General features: G+C 40.2%; 1 protein-coding gene across 13 annotated transcripts in view; it reads left to right on the forward strand.

Moving 5' to 3' along the window:
• The window catches only part of Slx4ip (SLX4 interacting protein), a 177,469-nt gene that overhangs the window by 117,242 nt on the left and 38,607 nt on the right, over positions 1 to 21,620 (forward strand). For 10 of the 13 annotated variants that reach the window (XM_087653896.1, XM_087653905.1, NM_001271320.1 and 7 more), the window contains 2 exon segments: positions 1,167 to 1,256; positions 5,932 to 6,052. In XM_087653896.1, the coding sequence (XP_087510022.1) occupies positions 1,167 to 1,256; positions 5,932 to 6,052 (211 nt within the window). 13 annotated transcript variants of the gene reach the window in all.

A 21,620-nucleotide genomic window follows, 5' to 3' on the forward strand; every position in this document is an offset into this window, starting at 1 on the left:
TTCCTTAGTTAGAGATGGATAAAAGTGACTTTACTACAGGTCTGTCAACTGAATTATCAGGGTCTCTCTGACATCCTCAACCTATGATCTTTGCCTGTTCTTTTCTTTCCAACGTGTTGCTTATTGTTATCTTGGGAATCTCAGAAATGACTCTTGACGTGTGTGTGTGTGTGTGTGTGTGTGTGTGTGTGTGTGTGTACTTCCCTACATGCCCTCTTGCGAGCTTCCCTGCATGCATCCCTGCCTGAGTTCCCGTACGAGGCTAGAGGTTGAGCATCAGGTGTCTTACTCCATTCTTGCCATTTCCGTTTGTCTGACTGCTCAGTAAGCTTCTGGAGTCAGCACTGAGACTTGAGGTACATATCATGCTTCCACAGCAGACACTTGACCCTCTGAGTCATGTCTACAGTCTGGTTACAGCTTTTTATGAGACCCATATGCCTGCTGACCAGTACAGAGACATTAGCTGCATGGGTCTATCAAATTTATTCTGAATAAGATTAAAACATCAACTTTAAGTCATGATAGCCATAGTTTGAGGACTTAGTTGGCTATGCTATTGTACTACACAGACATACAATATTTTCTTTTTTTTTTTTCTCTTAAAGTAAGAAAGGATGCTTCGAAAATTCATAGCATATTTAAAGGAAACTTTTCTCAGTTTTGGTAACTGGCATCCAACTTCTACCCCCTTTTCTCTCTGGTTCTTTCTTGTTTTCCTCAGTTTTTATTACTATCCCATGCTCTTTGGTGCAGTGAATTCTTATAGTTTAAAAAGGGTGATAACTTGAGTAGATTCTTTACTACTGAGAAGAAAGGGTCTTCACAGTATTGTTATTATCTACCTAGTACTGTCCTGTTCCTCTTCTCTTGGTGTTTGGCAGACTTCCAGCCTCCATAGAGAGGCCTGGTCATCCCCTTTCAAGGTGTGGTCTAGAAATAGTTATTTTGTCATTTCTATCCTAGTTAAGCTTAATTTCTTCTTAACATTTCCACTCTAACTCTGAATTTGTAAGCACTAGAAGCCATGCTGAGGTTCCACCCCAAGGGTGGTTTTATTTTCCTTCTCTTGTGTGCGCAGTTTGTGACATCCTCTGTAGTTGTCTGTTGGGCATGACCTGCAGACGCATGCTACCATTGATCAATGTTCACCTCTTCTCTTTCAGTGCGGGAACTTTGCAGTCCTGGTGGATCTTCATGTATTGCCACAAGGTTCAAACAAAGATTCCAGTTGGTTTTCTGAACAGAAGAAAGAGGTACAACAAAACATTTTTATCTTTAAACAGTATTTCTTGTAATATCAGCTAGAAGAAACGTCAGCTATTCTGAACTTTCATTTTCCTTAGTGTTTGAAAAAGAAAAAAAGAGTGATTGTTAAGTACTCACTGAAAAATAGGAGTGTGCCTGGAGACAAGCATGCACGTGTGCCCGCCCATACCCTTCAAAGACTGACACAACCATGTTTCATGTGCTGATGTATTGTTGATCCGGGTGTGTGTGTGTGTGTGTGTGTGTGTGTGTGTGTGTGTGTGTGTGTGTGTTGTTAGGGATTAGTCTAGGCCTTTACATGCTTTGAAGGCAACTCACATTCTCTATGTCCTCATCCCAGGCTCTATTATTTAAACCAAAAATTCGAACCCCCTCTACTTTGAGGAAAATTATTCCCCATAATAAGGAGGAAGAAGAGGAAGCCAGAGTATTGTAAGGAGCAGGTATTTTGATCTGAGAGATGAGAAGAATGGCGGCACCTGTGACAGGTGTGGAGCTCACAGGATGCTAATCTCCACGTCTGTATTAACCCTTACTTTCATCCTCACCTCCTCATTGTCCTGAGCCTTGACAAGTGAAGAGGAGTTAGTCTTCTTCCTTTCATGTTGACTAGCCAGTAAAGCACATACATGCTATGGATGTATAGTTGACTTTGAACAACATGGATTTGGAGTATGTAGGTCTGCTAATACATTTTAGGAAAATTTGGGAGGAAAAAAATCTGTCAGGTAAACTTCATAGCCTAGAAATGTTGAAATATTTAAGAAAAATAGAATTATTTTTCTTAAATTTACCATGGTTCATTAAGACAATGTGTAAGCCTTTGTTGCCTTTGAGTGAGGTCAGTTGTGAGGGTCTGCCAAAACCAGTGGATGAGTGGCTAATGCCACATGAACACCTAGTTTGTCTGTCTACTAAGTTGCCCACCTGAGTGAAAAATTGTCTCTTATCATTTGTAATTATTTGCTTAAACATCTACACCTAACATAGAAAAATGTGTCACGACTATATTTTTTTGTCAGTAAAGCTTTGTAGTCAGCAGTTAGCTGTTATAGAACTAAACAGTAGCTTATTCTCAGAGAACCTGAGTTAAGTTCCTAGCTCCCATGCAGACAGCCCACAACTGCCAATAACCCCTGCTCCAGGGGCTTCAAATCCTCTTTTGACCATGGTCATGACCCACTTTGTGACACACACACACACACACACACACACACACACACACACACACACCAAAGTCAAATCTTAAAAAATAAACAAAAATCAGTAGACTATTAGTAATTGGTAGTTAAGTAACAGGAGAGTCACCAGTTATCCTCGGTTTTCCTTGGGTTTCCAACTATGTTCCTACCTCATGACTTTCAAGAGTTGATTCTGTGATATTTGACCTCCCTGGGAGCTTCAGTCTCCTCTTCAAATGAGAGTTTGACCAGACCGGTAAGGCCCCAGTCTCCTGTGGTTTTCAACGCCTTCTCTGTGAGCTCTTGTGGTATAGAAACATTATTTCTTTCCTTCTATAGAGATCAGGGACAGATAGTAAGGCATGGGTCTGGTCAAAAGTTTCAAAACAGGCTAGCTGTATGACTCTATGTATAAAGGTGCATGCTGCCCAACACTTACCCGAGTTCAATTTACAAGACACACAAGGCAGAACAAAAGAACTAACTCCTGCAAGGTGTCCTCTGACCTGCACATATATACCATGGCTTATGTGTGTCCACATAACTAGCACATATACACTACAAGTAAATGAGTAATGTAATTTTAAAACTTTCAAAACATACTGGTCTTCATTTTCTTCATAGTATTTATCTGCTGCCATTGCTCTTAGAGAAGTAAAAATAAGTCAGTTGTATTAAGCGCTAATGCTGAATGATAACAAGACTAATAAACGTGGAAGGAGAATGGTATTTGCAACCATTTGTTCACTTCACTAAAACTAATCTACCCACCCACAAATTAGTTTTAAAAATACATTTTCCATCAAATGGAAATACCAACAGTACTTCGTGGTCAAGAATACTCAGTGACCAAATGCTGAGAAGAAGAAGAAACAAGAATTGGTATGATTGATTTATCACCGAGGAAATTGATTATGTTCTCTTGAAAACTCTATTTAGCAGGTCAGGACCTTTCTCCACAATTCACCTTCTTCTACTCTCAAATTTTAGATCACTTACACAAGTCTACATGATTCAAATTAGTAAGTTCATTCTACCAAACTCCCTAATATTTCATGCAAGAGACCTCCCCCCAGTAGCTTCTGGTAGGTTCTAAAATCCACCATTCTAGACTGCAACTTTCCCATGCTCTTCCCAGCGTGAACACTTCAGCCGTAGACCTTTAGTGTTGCTCTTTAGGCAGTGTGGACCGAGTTGTTGAAATGGAATGCTTTAAAGCCACAATTACCTCCACCACAAAGCGTGCAGTAAGACTTCTTGTCAAGCGGCCACGTGCAGCTGTGTTTCTTTCAACTAGTACCTACTCTAGAACAGTTAGGCATAACTTAGCAGAGATGCATGATGGGACCTGCAGAGAGGTGCTTTGGTGGTTACAGCAAGAGGTCCACTTACTCCAGTAAGTTGAGTTTCCTTCTCAAAGTAGAGTCAATAGTTTGCTACCTCTATTTTAGCCTGGTCCTTCAAAATACATGTTCATTGACATTAGAGTTAGTCTGAAATAATTTATGTGTATGCTTTAAAGGCGGAGTTAAAGAAAGGTTATTGCTTTACCTGTGTTCAGTCAGTGCTTCGTTGGTTTTAGTCATTAGATCATTTCTTGAATGTTTTGTTTGAGTCCAGCTCAAGTAGTCTTTGCACTCAGAGGCAGACTGAAATGCCTCCTTTGTAAACTTGCATAAGTTAACACAAGCTCCTGTCAGCGTAGAGAGGCAGTGCCTATCTCCCAGTCATGGATTTTTATTCTGTCCTCTCAGATATTTCTGGCTGTTTTCTCCTGTGTTGTTCTAGGTTTGAGGAGGATGCTTCACCAAGTCTGGCACCATCAGTTCTTAGGTATTTTTCCCACTCTGCCCATTGCCTGCCTTTAATTCCTAAAACCTGCTTCCCAGAAGGAATGCCTGTACTATAGTGAGAAACTTCATGTGTATGGGCTCTATTTTTGTCTTACTATTTTTAGTCCTAGCCTTATAGGGTATTTATGGCCAAATTTTAACAATCCCTGTTGCCTTGTGTGTCTTCCACATATTTTCTAGTTCAGTCATAGTTGAACCCTGCATGTGAAGCAAAAATTATTTAATTGCTAGAACAACAGTATGAGGCAAGGCTGCTTTTGTGTTCTGTGAACGGTGCCAAAGCATTCAGCTGCAAATGGATATCTTTATATCCCACAGAGCAACGCGTCTTTTAGCTGCAATAAAAAGCAAGAGAGAGAAGACTGGTATTCGTGTTTTATGTAGAAATTTCTGTGTATGTGTTAAATCAAGGGTTTTATATACTGATTAAGGGGTGCCGCCAAAAACCTGATTCATGTTGTAATTATAAAGAGTTTAAAAGATGAACCTGTGATTTCTGAGAAGCCGGTGGAACAGGTTTGAGGTGGCCTGAACAACTCTGACAATGCCGCAGAATTGTTGGGAATTGATCTAGGATTTATTACTCATTAGGTGTCAGTTTTATATGTATCCTGTGTAAATTTACCCTGATGTCCTGTGGTAAATTATGTTTTCCTAATAATGCAGTAAATGCTACACAGAGCATAGATAATCCCAGTATGGAGTTGGACTTCTGAGTTATTTTTGGTTGTTGTTCTTTACAAATATTATAAGCCAAGTGATATCTCCAGAAATTTATTAATACAGTATGCTGGAATTGAATTCAATCCTAGTTCTGCTACGTAATATCATTAATCTACATCAGAGACATGAGAGACGAGACTGTTTTTATCATCGTTGAATGAAGAATCATACTGTGCTTTACAAAAGCAAATGGGGTTTATGCTATCATCACAGCAGTGGAAAGATCTCTTTACTGGATCCTCCTTTTTCTATTTAACCCACCACTCTGGCTCTCTTGTGTTTGTAGTCTTAAGACCAGAAACTTAATGAATAATGGTATTCCCTATAATGGTATAACACTAAAATATAACCATTAACTTTGAGCCATGCTTGAAAATCAAAGTTTTCACTGTTCCTGGCTTTTCTTATGCAAATAACATCTGGTAACACTGTACCTGCAAACAGGACAACAGTGCAGTGAGACCATCGGGCAGAGCTCTGGCAGCTGTGCCCTGTTCCCATGCCACCTGCATTGACAGTAGGAGTAGTCTTTCACTTCTTCCTGCCTCTCAGTACCTCTCTGAGACCCATGCTGCCCTGCATGTAGAGAATTCCATGTGATTTGTCTCCTCTCTCCATCAGTGTGGTGGACTGATACTTATGTGAAAACGTTCTTGAAGTTTTGAAGTAATCTGATACTGTAAAACTGAGGTAGACAGAAAATGATGTGAGCCAACATCAGGCTCGGAGTCATCTTTAATAGTTCACTTAACGTACAGTGCAGTCATGACGGCTGCACAGTGCTCATTTCAGCATTACAGCTAGGCTCCAAAGCTAACCGAAAACCTTTGCTTTCTCAGATGTACAGTCTTTGCTTCTTCCCATTGCATTAAGCAGAAATGTCTCATGTTTTAAATTTACTTTAGGAAGTTTGTTTGCTGTTAAAAGAAACCATTGATTCCAGAGTTAAGGAGTACGTGGGCATTTATAAGCAGCACAGGCCATCAACTGCAGAATTCTCAAGATCCAGTCCCTTGTCCTTAAAAGGTAGGCAACAAGCACTGTAATTTTGGACAAAGAAAATAAAATTTAAGCTTTGGAGATTGCAATTATATTTCATTTTGTCATGTTAGCATAGTGATACATTTAGAAAATATGCTGTAATGAAGATACTTGTGTTTGAGTAACAAAAATTCACCAAAAAGCCCTAAAGGGCTTTTAATGGTGGGCAAAATATATAAAAATAGCAAATAAAACATTCTTAAAGAAACTGTAAAATTTTAAAGGTCTCTTTTTTTTTGACAAGTAGTCTTACAAATGGATTTATATTAATACTGACATAAATTGATTCGCTGTCTTAAGCTTTTAGAATGTTTTTCCGTATGTCATTCTATTTCAAATGTTCTCAGACAGGAGCACTGTTATTCCCGGAAGACAGTTGGAAATGTGTGCAGAGAGTTTTGGTTGTCATTAGTGGCACTAGCTCGTAGTGGGCAGAGACCAGGGACGACAGGACAGCCACAGGACACAGAGTGACCCTTTGCTGAAGGACGACCAAAGCCTGAAGGGCAGCAAAGTTACATTCTACCTGTGGTGACACAGTCCTTCCCTCCTCCTTCCTCCAGTACTTACCCTAGTACCTGTGATAGAGATGTAGTGACATGCTAAGTGACAACATCTAGGGGACAGAGCTGGAATCTAGACCCAGCTCTCATGAACTCCACCCCAGTGCTTTGTCTGTTCTCTCAGTCTTTTGCTTTGTTTTTCTGTTTTGTTTTGGTTATTTGTTTCTCACTGAAATCAGCATTTCATAGCAGCCTGTGGTACAATCAGTACATACACATATGTATATCAGACTATAGTGGGTACACTGTTGGGGGCCAACAGAACATGTTTAGGAAAATATTGAGTTACATATTTGTGAAACCTCTCTAGATTCAAAGTGCTTACCCTGTATAGATGATAGAGAAGTAGTTTTTATTACCCAACATGAAAGGAGAATTGCATTTCCAAACAGTGGTTCTCAACCTATGGTCATCACACACACAGGGGTTGCATATTAGATATCCTACATATCAGATATTTAGGTTACAGTTCATAACAGCAGCAAAATTACAGTTTGAAGTAGCAAGAAGATAATTTTATGGAGGGACTGTATTAAAGGTTGGAAGCACTGCTCAGGGGATAGATTCTGATTGCCACTCATTGTTGCTCTAAAATATGAGAAAAGCCATAGGTTTTTGCATTTATTATCCCTCAGTTACACCTGGACAATCTCACATTTGAGCTGATGCAACAGGAAAAGAATTGAGCAAGATTCTAAGATCCCGTCTCTGCGGAGCTCTTACAATAGGTGCTTTGATCAGTACTGATTCTCAACCAGTCCTTCCCTTCCCAAACCTACCCTGGCAGCTAAAGAAAGAGGCTACATACTCAGTACCCAGCTTCCCTCAAAGACATTGACAAAACATCCTCATGTTTGTGGAGGAAAGGTTTGCTGATTAAACAAAGGAATTTTAGTCTGTACACAATTTTAAATCTTTTCCCCACCTAATATATTGTAAAAATAAAATTCCCCATGTCACTAGTTTGGTAAAATTGTTGTAAAGTACAGATACAATTTATTATTTAACAACTTTTGAAGTGTAAGTTTTTGGCAGCAGAAATATGCTTGCATTTTTGTGCAGTTAGCAGCATTACCAGTCTCCAGAAGTCTGTCATTGTCCAGTCTGGGACTTTGCACCTATGAATAATGTGTCCTCATGCCCTAGTTGAGACCCTGGTGACAGAGGTCCTGCTTCCTGGCTCTCTTGATCTGAGTACTGTCAGTGTCTCCCGTGAGTGTGTCAGATGGTATCTCTTGTCTTATTCTCTGGCTTATTTCCACTACAGTTAGGTCTGCAACATTCTTAGTACTGCGCTTAGCAGAACTTCAATTCTTTTGAAATCTTACAGTGGATGTCGCGTTTGCCTGTTCACTCATTTGTTGATGCGTCACATCCATGTTCTGGCTGGTGTGAGCAGTAGTGCTGCAGACACTGATCTACACATTATCTTTTCAAGAGTTTTGGTTTTTTGAATACTCACTTAGAAATTTTTAGATCACAGGGTAATTTTTTTGATCTTGTTATTGTGGTACTAACATATTGTTTTCTATCTTGACTATGTTATTTTACATCCTCACTGCACAAGGGTTCCATTTTCTCTACACCTTTGCCAACCCTTATTTCCTGATACTTTGATAATTGCATCATAACACATGTGAAACAGTCTCTAATTGTGACTTTTTGGCTCCTGTTTGTTTGTTTTGGTTCAGTACTATTTCCCCAGTGAGTAATGATGCTGGCCATCTTTTTATGTATTCACTGGCTATTCAAATATCCCTTCCTTCCCTCCTTCTTTCCTTCCCCCCTTCCTTCCTTCCCTCCCTCCCTCCTTCCTTCCTTCCTTCCTTGCTTCTTTTTTGAGAAATGTCTATATGCCTGGTCCATTTTTTAAGTAGGCTCTTAAGGAGAAATTGTTGTTGGAGGGCTTCATATATTATGCACATTAATTCCTTATTGATTATGTAATTGACAAATACTTTCTCAAATTATGTGGTTTGTCTTTTCAATCTCTCAGTGGTTTACCTTTGTGTGTGTGTCTCTCTCTGTGTCTGTGTATCTGTGTTTGTCTGTGTTTTTAAATGTGCTAAAGCCAAAATACCACTTTCTTCTTCTATTGCTGATACTTAGCTGCTATGTCTATGGGAATCATTGCCCAAGTACTGTTTTGTGAAACTTTTTAAATTTTTTTCTAAAAATAGAAGTTCTATGGAATTTAAAATATGTGTCCATTTTACTTAGGAACTTGATCCCATTTGAGTTAGTTTTTACTCATTTTCTTGTGGAGTCCAGTTTTCTTAGTATTCCTTGTTAAAAAGGCTACTTTCCACATCGAATGGGATTGGTTATTAATAATCATTTCAGATTGAAGTGAAGGTTAATTTCTGAGCTTCCCGTTCTGCCCTTGGTATCTGTCACTGATGCTAGTTCTAGAGCCTCTTGCTGCACTAGAGAGTTGTGGTATGTTTTGAAGTCAGAAAGCTTAATTATCCTAATTTCTTACTCTTTTTCAAGATTGTCTTGACTTATTCCAGGTCCATATTGCTATTTCCGATGAGTGTAAAGCATTCTATTAAACATCAGTGTTCTTAGTTTACTGTGGGAATTTGGATTGCATCTGATACTCATAGTTCAAAAGAAAAGTACAGTTGACATTCTAATAATGTACATATTTGTTATTTCAGAGTCTTGTTTAATATTTACTGTTTTGGGAACTGATTAGAATTTGTGGGGTATGGTGTGTGTGTGTGTGTGTGTGTGTGCGCGCGCACGCGCGCACATGTGTGCACATGAGTGGGACTATTTGAGTTCTGCACATGATCTACTAGTAGGTTATATGAGCTATAAGGTTTCTTTTCCTTTTCCTTTTATTTCTTTTTTGTTTTTTGTTTTTGTTTTTCTTTTAATAGGGTCTCCCTAAGTTGTCCAGAGTCCAGGCTAGCCCCAAACATGATACCCTCTTCTTACAGTCTGGTAAATGCTAGAATTAGAGTCATACACCACACCCAGCCTCTAAGACAACTTTAATGATATTAATGTATATGTATATGTGTATGAATGTGAGTGTGTATGTCTCTATGTATACAAACACATGTGTGCAGGCTTAAGGTTGAAGTCAGAAATTGTCGCTGTCTGCTACTCCACATTATTCATTGTGGCAGGTTTTCTCAGTTGAGCCCAAAGCTTGTTCCTATGACTAGTCTTACCCTAAGGGTACCCTCTTGCCACAGTGCTCATGATTTCACAGCAAGTGTTTAACCTCTGACATACCTCCTAGTCCCCTGAAAATAATCTTTCTGTTGTCACCTGCTCTTGACTTTATCTAACTGCACCACCACATACCAGGCTCTGTTTGCTTTGTGCAGCTTCTGATGAACGGAGTGGATACAGTGTTTAGAGGAAGCCAGGAGACAGATATACACATACACATACACATACACATACACATACACATACACATACACATACACATACACATACAAATCCCTCTTTGAAAGTAAATTTTGCAGGAACACCCCATATTTTGTCTCTTCCCTCATTTTTACAACCTTTGTTCATATTTGTTGAGATTTATACCATGGCCATCCCTTTCCCTGTAACCATGAGCCAGTTTATATTCCCCCTCACCTGGACAAATGTAGAAGGTACCTCCTGGCTTCCTTTCATAGGGCCAGTGTGCCACGGTCTGTCCATACTATGCTTAGGCCATCCCTTAAACGTCACAGCTCTGTTCTTGTGCAGCTTTGTAGAAAGCTATCCAGAATATTCTCAGGATCACCAAGAGAAAGACCCCTAGGGAGCTGCCAGTCATCTAGTACCACTTTTTAAAGTTCCCTTCTTCTGAAGGCTTGGCTCAAGTCAGAACCTTGTCTTTCCTATTCTGTGTTATTTTCAGCTCTCTAGTCAAAGTCTACCTAGAGCAATCACCCTACTGTAGGTTATGGGTACCCTGAACTTACCTTCCTACCATTGGACAAGTGTCTACCCCTCCACAGTGTGCGATCCTTCCATGGACCAGGTCTGCCCTGTACATTCTCTGTTGTCTCTCTAGCATGCAGGGAACTTTGTGGTCTGCAAAATACAATACATGTGTGTATAGGTGATGCTTTTCTTGTAAGTTTAGGAGTTGCTGTAGGGATCCTGGCCTTCCTTATTTCCTGCAGAACTTGCTTCGTTTACTTTTAATAGCTTCTCCATTGTCTGGCCAGTGAAGTCTCAACTCAAATTTTATTTTATTTTATTTTTTACCAGTTTTCTCATTCCCTTTCCTCTAAATACTTGTTATTTGGCATTTAATGCTTATATTACTTGCACCATATTATATCTTGGCTGTGTTATAGTCAACTTAACAGCCTTCTTCCCTCCTGTGAGGGGAAGGCTGACTCTGGTACTCCTAGAATCTCCTTTCCAGATTACCATGCTATAGAGTGCTTGCTCTCCTCACATAGTTCCCATGTTATGAGTGCCACACACCTCTCTCTTCCATGGGATGGATCACTGTCTAAAGTTGACAGATTCACCACAGGGCAGTCCCTTCTTCCATTTTCACATCAGGGTCATGGGCCTCAGCGTGGCATGAAACTAAATATGTAGTCCTGGTAAGCCAAGTCTCCAAGTTTACAATTTTGTTCATTGCTCTAATAAGATTAATAATTATTTATGCTTTGAGTGTTCTTTATAAAAAAACCATATATGCTCCTATAAGACATTTCCTTAATCTTGTGAAAATAAAAGTACGAAGGTTATTCACAATGTCAGTGACAAGTATAATGGAAATATTAGCTTCATCTTTTGTAAGTCATCTGCAAAGTCATTTCGGTAGTCAGCATATGTTAGTGACTTGAGGAAGTTTTCAAAAAGATGTCATAGCCAACTCCTACCAGCTTCACCTCAGCATCTTCCTCCAGTCTTGCTCAGAGTTGGATGTATCAGCATCTTCAATTTTTGTCAGAAAAGCAGCCCAAAACTCAAACAGGAGAATTGTGCTCCTTGATTTGCATTTCTGTTTTATTGGTTCACACATTGGACTATACATTTATAGTTTGGGTTTGTATTGGGTTGTCCTTCCTCTCTCCCTCCCTCTTCCTTTCTTTTCCTTCCATTCTTCTCTCTTCTTTTCCTGTTGCCACTCCTTTCATAACCAATTCCTGACTTACTGCCAGAGCCTCCAGATTTTCCTTCTAATTCATCCTTGCCTCTGCTGCCAAAATAGCCTTTTAAAAACAAAATTGGCAGTCCTCAGCTTGCGACTCTTTGTGGTTGGAACTATAGCTTAATTTCCTTTTCAATTTCTTCTCTACTTGATACAAGTTGGAGTGTCTGTGACTCGTGGTTAAAGCTTGTAGGATCTCTAGGAGGACCAGCAGTAACTATTCTGAAGCACAGCCTCTGCTACAGCATGGGGACAGCTTCAGTAGACATAGCATTTTACCACAAAACTCATGTTCATCTGCCAAGCTCAGGATACAGTACTAGAAACCTCTGCCCAGCCAGAGAGGTTAGCACATGGTCAAGCCCTGTGCTGTGGAACCATGTCTTGTATCTGTTTTCTGGCCACAAGTGAGTCAATGGAGGCAAAACATTTGGCCCTTACCCTGGGAATATCAAAATATCCTGAGAGACAGTCAAGTTTTTGGTTGAGTGGATGCATGGTACAGTTTACCCACTTAAATTTTTCTCTTAATTTCCTATTTCCCTGAGTCTCCAAGTGATTAGCCCACCCCCAACACGGTTTCCCAACTACATAGACATTCCCTCTCCAGTTGATGAAGTTCTAAATCCCAGATCTACTCTACCACAGGGTTTCTGAGTGATAGTTCTATGCTTTTAACCCTCTCTAGTTCATTCATAGCTTGTGTTTGTTAATTACTAAATTGTAAAGTTAATTATAAGCACCATATTTTAAATAAAACAAATACGAAATAGCATAAACTTCTATGTTGCAGATGATGCAGCAAGGACTGTGTAGGTTGCAGGTACCACTCTGGCACTGGTAAGCAGGGAACATGTAGTTAGTGTTCATATCTTCCTCCTTTGGATTTGCTTTCTCTTCCTTATGTCTGTAGCTGATCCCGAGTCTTCACTGAGTCTTGAGGTGCTTGAGCTCTCAGTGGTTCTGCCTCGACAGGTTAATCTTGTTCCTTGTTCCATTAACTCTCAGAATGCTCGGTAGGATCAGGCAATGTTGGCACACACCTTTAATCCCAACACTTGGAAAGCAGAGGCAGGATGATCTCTGAGTTTAAGGCCAGTCTAGTCTACACTGAGTTCCAGGAGTGCTAGGATTGTCACCCCTACATTCATTCTTTGGTTCATGTTTGAAATCATGTTTGGGTTTTTGTTTTGTGTTGTGTTGTGTTTTTGCCAGGGAAATGCATATGGCTCTGCGGTCAGACCCTGCTTTGCATCCTTTAGCTTACCAGCTTTTCCAAGTTCCAACAGGTTATGACCTACACTTTGCATATTGACTGAATTTTCAGTAAATCTCATGTAAGACCATTGACTTTTATCAACCCATTGCCATATTTTGACAAAGTGACTTACACAGTTATGGCCTTTAAGAGCCTCAGTATTTTTAGCCACCTAGTCATCATATGACTTCCTACTCCAGGGCTTTGGTGGTTTACAGACACCATCTGTTCTAATCATTAGTCCTTCCAGCTCTTGATGCCCTGAGGTTGTCTTTAACTCTAAAGGAAGCTTCTCATTCAGAGACTTTATAGCAACGCTTTCCTCACACTAGCCAGTCATCATTTTGCAAAGGATTCTAGCTGAGTTCTGATCGAGCGATAGAGGAGCCCTAGTTTTCTCATCAATTGTCCTTTTTATTTTTTTATTTTTGGACAGCCATGAGGGTGACCTTCTGGGTATGAAAATGCCAAACATTTTCATCCCATGTTGAGGTGATGTGAAATACGACTGTTAAGAAGAATGCTTGACAGGCCAACTAGTCCTGGAGAATTTAGAAGGTCTTACATGGATCTATGAGACACTGAGCTTACAGGAAGTCCCTAAAGCAAAAGGAGTACTCCAGTGACGTCAACCAACATACCCAGAAGAGTTCCCCTGACTAATGGCCAGTTTGTCTTTCTCCCTTGGATAATCTATAGTCCCAGCATACAATGCGCTCTCACCTCTCAGCTTTTATACATGCTGCTTCTACTTCCCTGGGAAAACTCACTATTACAGGACTGGGCCCTGGTACAATCACACAACACAAGTGGTTCAGTTGGGAGGAACACAAGTGTTGGAAAAAGTACAGGAATTGTTGCTACTCATTTACTAGCTTCTTGCCTTACCTTTGGTCTACTTCTATTACAGTAGACATGGAGGTGCTCTGTGAATTACAGCTCATTAAGTATCCTTTCATTTTCCAAAGCCACACCCTACCCAGTGTAAAATTCCAGGGCAGGAAAATCACCTAGCACAGAGGGACAGAAAATGCTTTCCTCTAACCCATCCCCTCTGGCAGTCATTTAGCATTTGCCTTTTAGTAATAGGCATTACTGAGGATTAGCCTGTTGGACACCAGCATGGCTGCGTCTGAAACAGGCACTTCTAGGCACTTTTCCCCCATTGGTGGGGATTCAAACTAGGCTTTCTACAACTTCACAAGTGCTCCACTGCTAGGCTATAACCCTGACCCTTCCTCTGAAGATGAGAACAGGCTTAGTTGTGTAACTGGTCCAAAGGTCATGTAGCTGTGAAATGTCAGTAGCTGTGTGATGTACAGCTGTCTAATGACTGACTGTCTTGTATTTCCTTTAAGGAGAGTGCTGTCTGCTTATGCTTCTCACAGCTCTTTTTAGATTACCCAGGTGGAGGGTCAGTGATCTGCTTGAATTACCATATGTGTATCTTTGTTTTAGGCTTTGTATCTCCCGTGTCCGATATTGAGACAGGAAAATAGACACCCAAATAGCCCATTTTCTAATTCAAAGTCTTCATTGCAATAAGTTGACTATATAGGTAGCAGTCCCTTTATGTTTGTGGAGCAGTAGGATTTTTTAATGGCTTATTACTGTATTCTATGTAACCTTTTCATTCGGTTAACATCTAAGAAACTCAGCCCTTTGGAAAATGTCATAAGATAAATTAAATTTTCCTGAGTTCTGTGGTTTCTGTCTACAGAGGGTTTTTTTTTTCCCATGACTGTGCTTTTCAGTTGAATATTTCTCTAAAGTCTTAGCTGAAATCTCCAGCCAAAATGTACCCCCGTCTGCTCATCCTTTCGTGGCATCATTCTAGGTCTGGTGTGTGCGTGGCCAAGGCAGGAGCCGTGGCTGCCTCCCCATGTACCTCCACTACAGCCTTGGTGCTGGGACACATCACCACTGTGTTAGGGAATCAATGGGTGTTCACACAAGGAAGAAAAAGACAAGAATGGCCAAAACAAGCAAGTTCTTCCTATTCTTCCCTCTGTCTGAGAAATGTTCCCCTCCCTTCCCTTAGTGCCTGATGCAACACAAGATCCTGCCAAAGAAAGCTTTCTCCTTGCTCCTCAGACACAGGCTTGTTGTGAGCTCTGCTCCCTGATGTCTCTGGGAGTGAAAAATATGTGCATGTGCCATTTTGTTTTGTATTTATTTTCCCAGCCTATTGGAAACAGAGCTGTTTCCTAATTAAAATAAATGTTGGAAATGAAGCATGTTTCCCCTGAGCCCAGCCCTTCCTCAACATAAACCTGGCCATCTTCAGGAAATTCTGCAAACCTGCTGTACCACATCACCTACCTGAGTCCCTTCAGCTGCCGCATCTCTTCATTTTAACTGTTGAAATGAAAAGACTGTATGTCCAGCAACTGCTAAGTCTCAACAAACATAGGCCTGTGATAGACAGGATTTTATCGTCATTCCTGCAGTGGTGCTCTGAGTGCACACCCACAGGAGGAATGGAAGTGTATTCCAGTCATGGTCAGAGGACTGGAGGCAGTTGCAGACTCTCAGGGTCCTCTGGAGAAAAACTGAAAAAGGAAGAAATAGGCAGTTGTGTGCGTTTCTGGATAGTAAGCCAGCTCAGCTTACCTGCTCTGTTAAATATTCTTAAATTTTACACATTGTTGGATTTTTTTATTCTCAGCCACTTAAGGATTGAAATGGATGTCCCTTACCTGTCATAGAACCTAGTTGGAAGCATATGTTTTCCTTTTACACATATGTTTAAATAGCTTTGGTTATTATTTACATTTCTCCCCATAATGTACTCAGTCAAAACATTTTCTAAGCTTTCATCCACATACAAAGAAAACCTTTGAAAGGTCAGTAATGAAAGCACGAGTCTGCAAGCCCTCTCATGCATGTACTGTGGCATCAGCAGAGATTATTTTTCTAAGAATGGGCAATTTGTAAAACTTAAAGTTTTAGACATTTTACTAAAAGTGTGCTAAAGCAGCAATGACAACTCAAGATGCTGTGCTTTCCCAAATGTGGGGGAGATGGCTCCCCACTTACTGGAGTGTATGGAACGCTAGCAAACTCAGAAGAGTAATGTCTACTTGCTAGAGTCACCTGATAGAGAGGGATATTGCAGATGCAATGCCTCATGCTTTGTCCGCTTCGCTTTAGACAAAATCCAACACAAAAGTGCTCAGAGAGAGTTCTGTGAACAAAACACACACAAAGTGCTTGATCTTCTATTGATCTACCTGAGACACTGGTTGGGCTGTTAATGTAGAATTATTAAAATGATCCCCCTGTCTGGTAAGTGTTCTGCTGTTTTCCCTCCCACGCCCTTTCTCTCTGAACTCACAGTCTGAGCATTATGGAGACTTCTTGAAACAAAATTAATGTTGCTTTTCCTTAGTTTCAAGTTGCAATTCCAATCCTGCTGTAGTCTTTGTAGTGATGTTAGTCCCATATTATTTTTCTGCAGCTTTTGTGATGATATGAATTTCATGTAACTTAGCCTGGATCTCTTATGATGATGCAAATTTATGTTCCTTTTGCTGAAGCTCTTGTGATGATTTGAGTCCCATACTATTGTATCTGCTTAGGATCACTTTTACAATGAAATTTTACTGCTTAATTGCTATGTCTTGAAACTAAAAAATTCATGGTGACTACTAAATCCTTCATGAGTCATAGAAAGATTTTTGTCATCAAATGATGGTTTGTAAGAATGTTTTCAGAGAAGTTGTGTAGTTGGCTGAAACTGCCCATTATCAGCTCCATGGAGAACCATGATTTATCACTAGATTTTCTAAAGACATGCTACTTGAAGGAGTCGGAAGAACTGATTAGCACTCCTGTCTGCTAAAATTGGAAGGAAAAGTAATGGAAGAGAAAGTTTCCAGCTCATAAATTGGAATAGAAATGGGACCAAAACCAAAAATCTGTTCTTTTAGGCATCTGCTTTGTTATATTTCTGATTATGACAGGGCTCTTTAGGGTATGCTGGGAATCTCAAACCAGTGCTTTATACATGCTGGGCATGTACTATACCACTGAGCTGTAAGCTCAGCCATGTGACAGCCATCATTAATTAGAGTTGTCACCATTTCTAAGGCTGACAGCTGGATGCAGGTCTGTGGCTCTTCAGTTTTATTCAGCAGATAAGAACAACCCTCACCACTGAAGACCATGATTTAACTCAGCATTTGGGAGCACGGTGCCCTGGCATGTTGGCTTTATGTTATCTAGTGTTCTAGTTGTCACATAGCTAATGTACTTGTGTGTATTGGAGAGAAGGATGGACATAGAAGGGGAAAGTGAGATTCCTACTAGACAGTGTTCTCCTTGGTACACCCTAGCTGAAGCCTGGGAAGTCACCGACCCATGGGTCTGACAGATTATATAGAACATTCTCCCCTCTCTGCCAGAACGCAGTGGTCCTTCTCATGCAGGCAGCATATAATTTAATTTACTAGACAGGATATGGGGAAACCTTCCCACAACCTGTTTGTTTCTGGATAGCTTCGTGTCTGCTGCTCTGTAGCAGTAGCTTTCTCACATCTAACAAGTGTCTGGATTATTTACCAGTCTGCCTGTTCTTTATCACCCCTCCTCACCCCTTTTGAGGCCCGATTGCCAAGGTTTTAAAGTTTCTGGTCATGAGTTTCACATGGCCAATATTAATACTCATAAGAATACTTGAAAGAAAAAGCAAGAATTAGAGACAAAGCACAGTATAAGGCCTGCAAGAGGGAGCAAGTTTGATCCACAGAATCCAGGTAAATAGAATTTGAGCACCAGAGCATTTCATTGTAATTCCATGAAAGGTACAGGCAGACACATCTCGGAACTCACTGAGCAGCCAGACTAGCCTACTTGGCAAGTTCCAAGCCAGTGAGAGATCCCGTCTCAAAAACCAAGGTAGATAGAGCTTGAGCAATGACACTGGACGTTTGGCTATAAGAGCGTGCACATGGGTGCACACACACACACACACACACACACACACACACACACACACACCACATTTATTCACATATGTTCAAGAACTCATGCATACACAGAGGAAAGGAGAATGAGAGGGAAGAAGGGAGGGAAGAGAAAGGGTAGAAATACAAGAGATTAAATGCTAGTAAGCCCCTTCTGATTTTGCAGGCATAAGTTGTGAGTACAGAGCACTGGCCCAGAAGATGGACTTTGACTTCATTACTGGAATGAGAGTTGCTAGCTAAGTATCTTATGAAATTTGGTGGTAACCTGCATGGTGATTAAAAACTAAAAAGCTTCCATTCTTGGATTCCATAATGTAACCCCCTAATTATTCTGACTATTATGATAAAAGTAGAGAATCTAAAATTATGACTTGTGGTAACTGTTTTCTATTAGCTATTTTACTTGTTTATAACCAACACAATTTTAAACCAACTACAATAACTCCTAGACATTGCCGGGGACGGTGTGCAAGCTCCCTCACATAGAATAGACATTGAGCTTGCCTCTAGATGAATTTACCACAAATACCTGAGTGAGGTGTCCACATGGGCAGTTGCTGGGCTGCTCCTCGGGAATCAAGTGAGGACACACTTGCCAGCTTTGGATTCCTCAGCTTTACCTCACTTAGACTTGCTGTTCTGCCCCTGTGCTCTCATTGCCAAGTGCCAACATTTTATTCAGTTTCCACTGTCCTAAGTCATTTTATTATAAACCATATAACCTTAGTGGGAACTTGGTCTCATTTATTTTGTGAACAATGTGTGTCTACATTGTTACTAAAAAATAACAACAAAAACAAAACTACTCCACAAAATCTCCAATATAAGAGTGATGCCTGGCCTGGCCCGTAGCTCAGTTGGTAGAGTACTTGTCCAGCGCAGACAAAGCTCTCACTTCAGTCCCTGGTTCTACACATGCAAGGTGTGAGGGTGCCTGTCAGACGGGAAAATGAACGCAAGGCAACCCATGGCTGCTTAGTGAGTTCAGGGTCAGCCTACAATACATGAATCTTGTCTTAAAGTGGTTGGGGAGGGGGTAAATACCTGGAAGAGATGTTAGTTTTAAGATTTAAGCAGACATCAGTCAAATTGCAGTTCTAGAGTCATAGAAGATGTATGTCCAAGTAAATATATGATTATATTTCTATGTTCAATGATTATGTTTATATACATATGCAGATATCTGCCATGAAAGTTTCTACTAATGAAAATTAAAATTATAAACCTTGAAAGTAGATATCCAAAATATCATTTCCTTACAAATATTTGCAGGAATTTTGCTTAATTGCAACCAGAAGTCTGACCTGGAAGTCTAGTGTCTTGACCTTCTAGCTGTTTGGTTTCCTATTTGTGGTGTTTTGCTCTCCTCAACTGTGAGAAAATCTCTTTTACATGGTTTTAACCCTGTGTATTCTTAGAAACATTGAAGTAGAAAATACTCCCTTGGGGAGACCAACATTCTCATTATTTGCAAGAGTTACTTGTAAAAGTTTCTCTTAAATAGAAAACATTTTTTTAAATAGTTAGCATTTTTTTTTTAATGGAATCTGTTTGGAAGTAAAACAGCTCTGAGCTTTCCTTCGAGATAATGCAAACTTTGGAGAGTTTTTGCATTCTGTGAATTTACCCTTTCATTTTAATCAAACTTGAGTTTATTAATTATCTTCTTAGAAGGAAACTCCATATACCTTTTATTTTTAATTTATTAAATCCTTTTTTTCTCTAACCTCTTAGAATAGTGAAAAATAGGCTGACCTGTCTTGTGTGACTCCACTGTGTGTGTGTGTGTGTGTGTGTGTGTGTGTGTGTGTGTCTGTGTCTGTGTCTGTGTATGTGTGTTTGTGTGCAATATTCTAATGATTGAAGAGTATAGTTAAGCTGGTCACTGGGCAAGGGAGTCTTCAGCAGTCATACCTCAAATGTGTATGCCCCATTAAATAATGGGAACATTACTTCCATGGAGTTCTATGATTAATTGATCATATATCCCCATTGCAAATAGCTTCAGGTTTTTTGTTTGTCCTTTGTTTGCTTGTTTGTTTGTTTGTATGTTTGAAGAAGAGTTTCTTTGTGTAATGCTGGCTGTCCTAGAGCTCCTTTGTAGACCGAGCTAGTCTTGATCTCAGATCTGCCTGCCACTGCCTCCAGAGTGCTGGAATTAAAGGCTTGTGCCAGTGCACCTCAAATCTTTGCTATATTTAATCATTTAATCAGAGGAAGTTCTTGTTCTCTCTCTCTCTCTCTCTCTCTCTCTCTCTCTCTCTCTCTCTCATTGTGTATATGGAGGTGTTTGTTCCTGTGCTCTTGCCATGTCATGCATGTGGAGGTCAGAGAACAAGTTTGTAGAGTCGATTCTCTCTTTCCACCATTACATGCTGGGAATAGAGCTCATAGCATACTTACATCGTTGGGCCTTTATCCATCTTGCTGGCCTAGAAGGAATCAGTCTTAACTGTTTCAGGGGGTTAAGAAAAAGGAACACCAGCAGTTCCCATCTATTTCGCTGAAAAATATTTTTCCTTGTTTTTTTAATTATAGCATCATATTTGCAGCATTTTATTACTACATCAAAGAGCCTTGGATATGTTTGCAGTTTCCTCCATTTCTGCTGATGCTTCTTCCACTCCCGTCCTTAAGCAACTGTTTACTGTGCTGACCTTGACATTTCATGTCATAGAATGCGCACCACGTGCTTCTCTGTAAGTGGCTTCTGTCACTAAGCACTGGGCTTTCAAAATGCATCCATGTGTATATATGCAGTCATAACTTCATTTCTTCATGTGTGTTTATTTATTTCGGTGCATTGTGTGCATACATGCTTACACATATGCCTTTGGAGACTGGAGGTCAACCTCTGTGGTGTTCTTCTGTTTCTCAAGTGCCTTTCTACCTTAGTTTTGTTTGGTTTTCAAGAATAAGTTTAATTAAGTTTTATTTATTGTTGTAGGAGGATTCATCTGGAAAAAAACAAGTGTTACGGCAGATCCCATGCTTGTGAGTCCCAGCAGTGGGGAGGGCAGGGTCAGGCAGATCATTATGGCTCAGTGGACGTCAGCCTAGCTTACTGGACACCACAAAGAAACTCGGTCTCAAGGAACAAGGTTAGGTCAATGAAATGGCTCAGCCGGTAGAAATGTTTCTACAAGCCAGGTGTTCTCAGCTCGCTCACCAGAACCCATGGGGAAGGGAAAGATGCAGTGTTCTGTTTGCTTGCTTGCTTGGTTTGGTTTAGTGTTGGTTTGGTTGGATTTGATTATTTTACAAGTTCAGTTCTGAAGTTTAAGCTGAGTTCTTCATCCTTGCACAGCAAGGACTTTACTACTGAGCAAGCCCTCTCCTCAGCCTACACCATTGCCTTGTAATTGGCAGATATTGTTCCATCAAGTGATTGTATATTTTATTATACATTAATTGATAGCCAATTTGAGTTCCATTTTATTAATGTTTGCATGCACACACAGCCCGCCTCTTTCTTTGAGGGCTCAGGCTGAGGATGGAGCACAGGATTCCTTCAGTGTTACCTAATACTTTGATGCTCTGACTGGGCTATTACACATATGTGTTAATGAGCATGTATGTAAAGGTTTCTGAGTGGATATGACTTCATTTCTCATGGGGATATACCCAGGAA

This window comes from Rattus norvegicus, chromosome 3 (genome assembly GCF_021556685.1).
Source record: "Rattus norvegicus strain SHRSP/BbbUtx chromosome 3, alternate assembly SHRSP_T2T, whole genome shotgun sequence".
In the NCBI taxonomy this organism is placed as follows: Eukaryota; Metazoa; Chordata; class Mammalia; order Rodentia; family Muridae; genus Rattus; species Rattus norvegicus.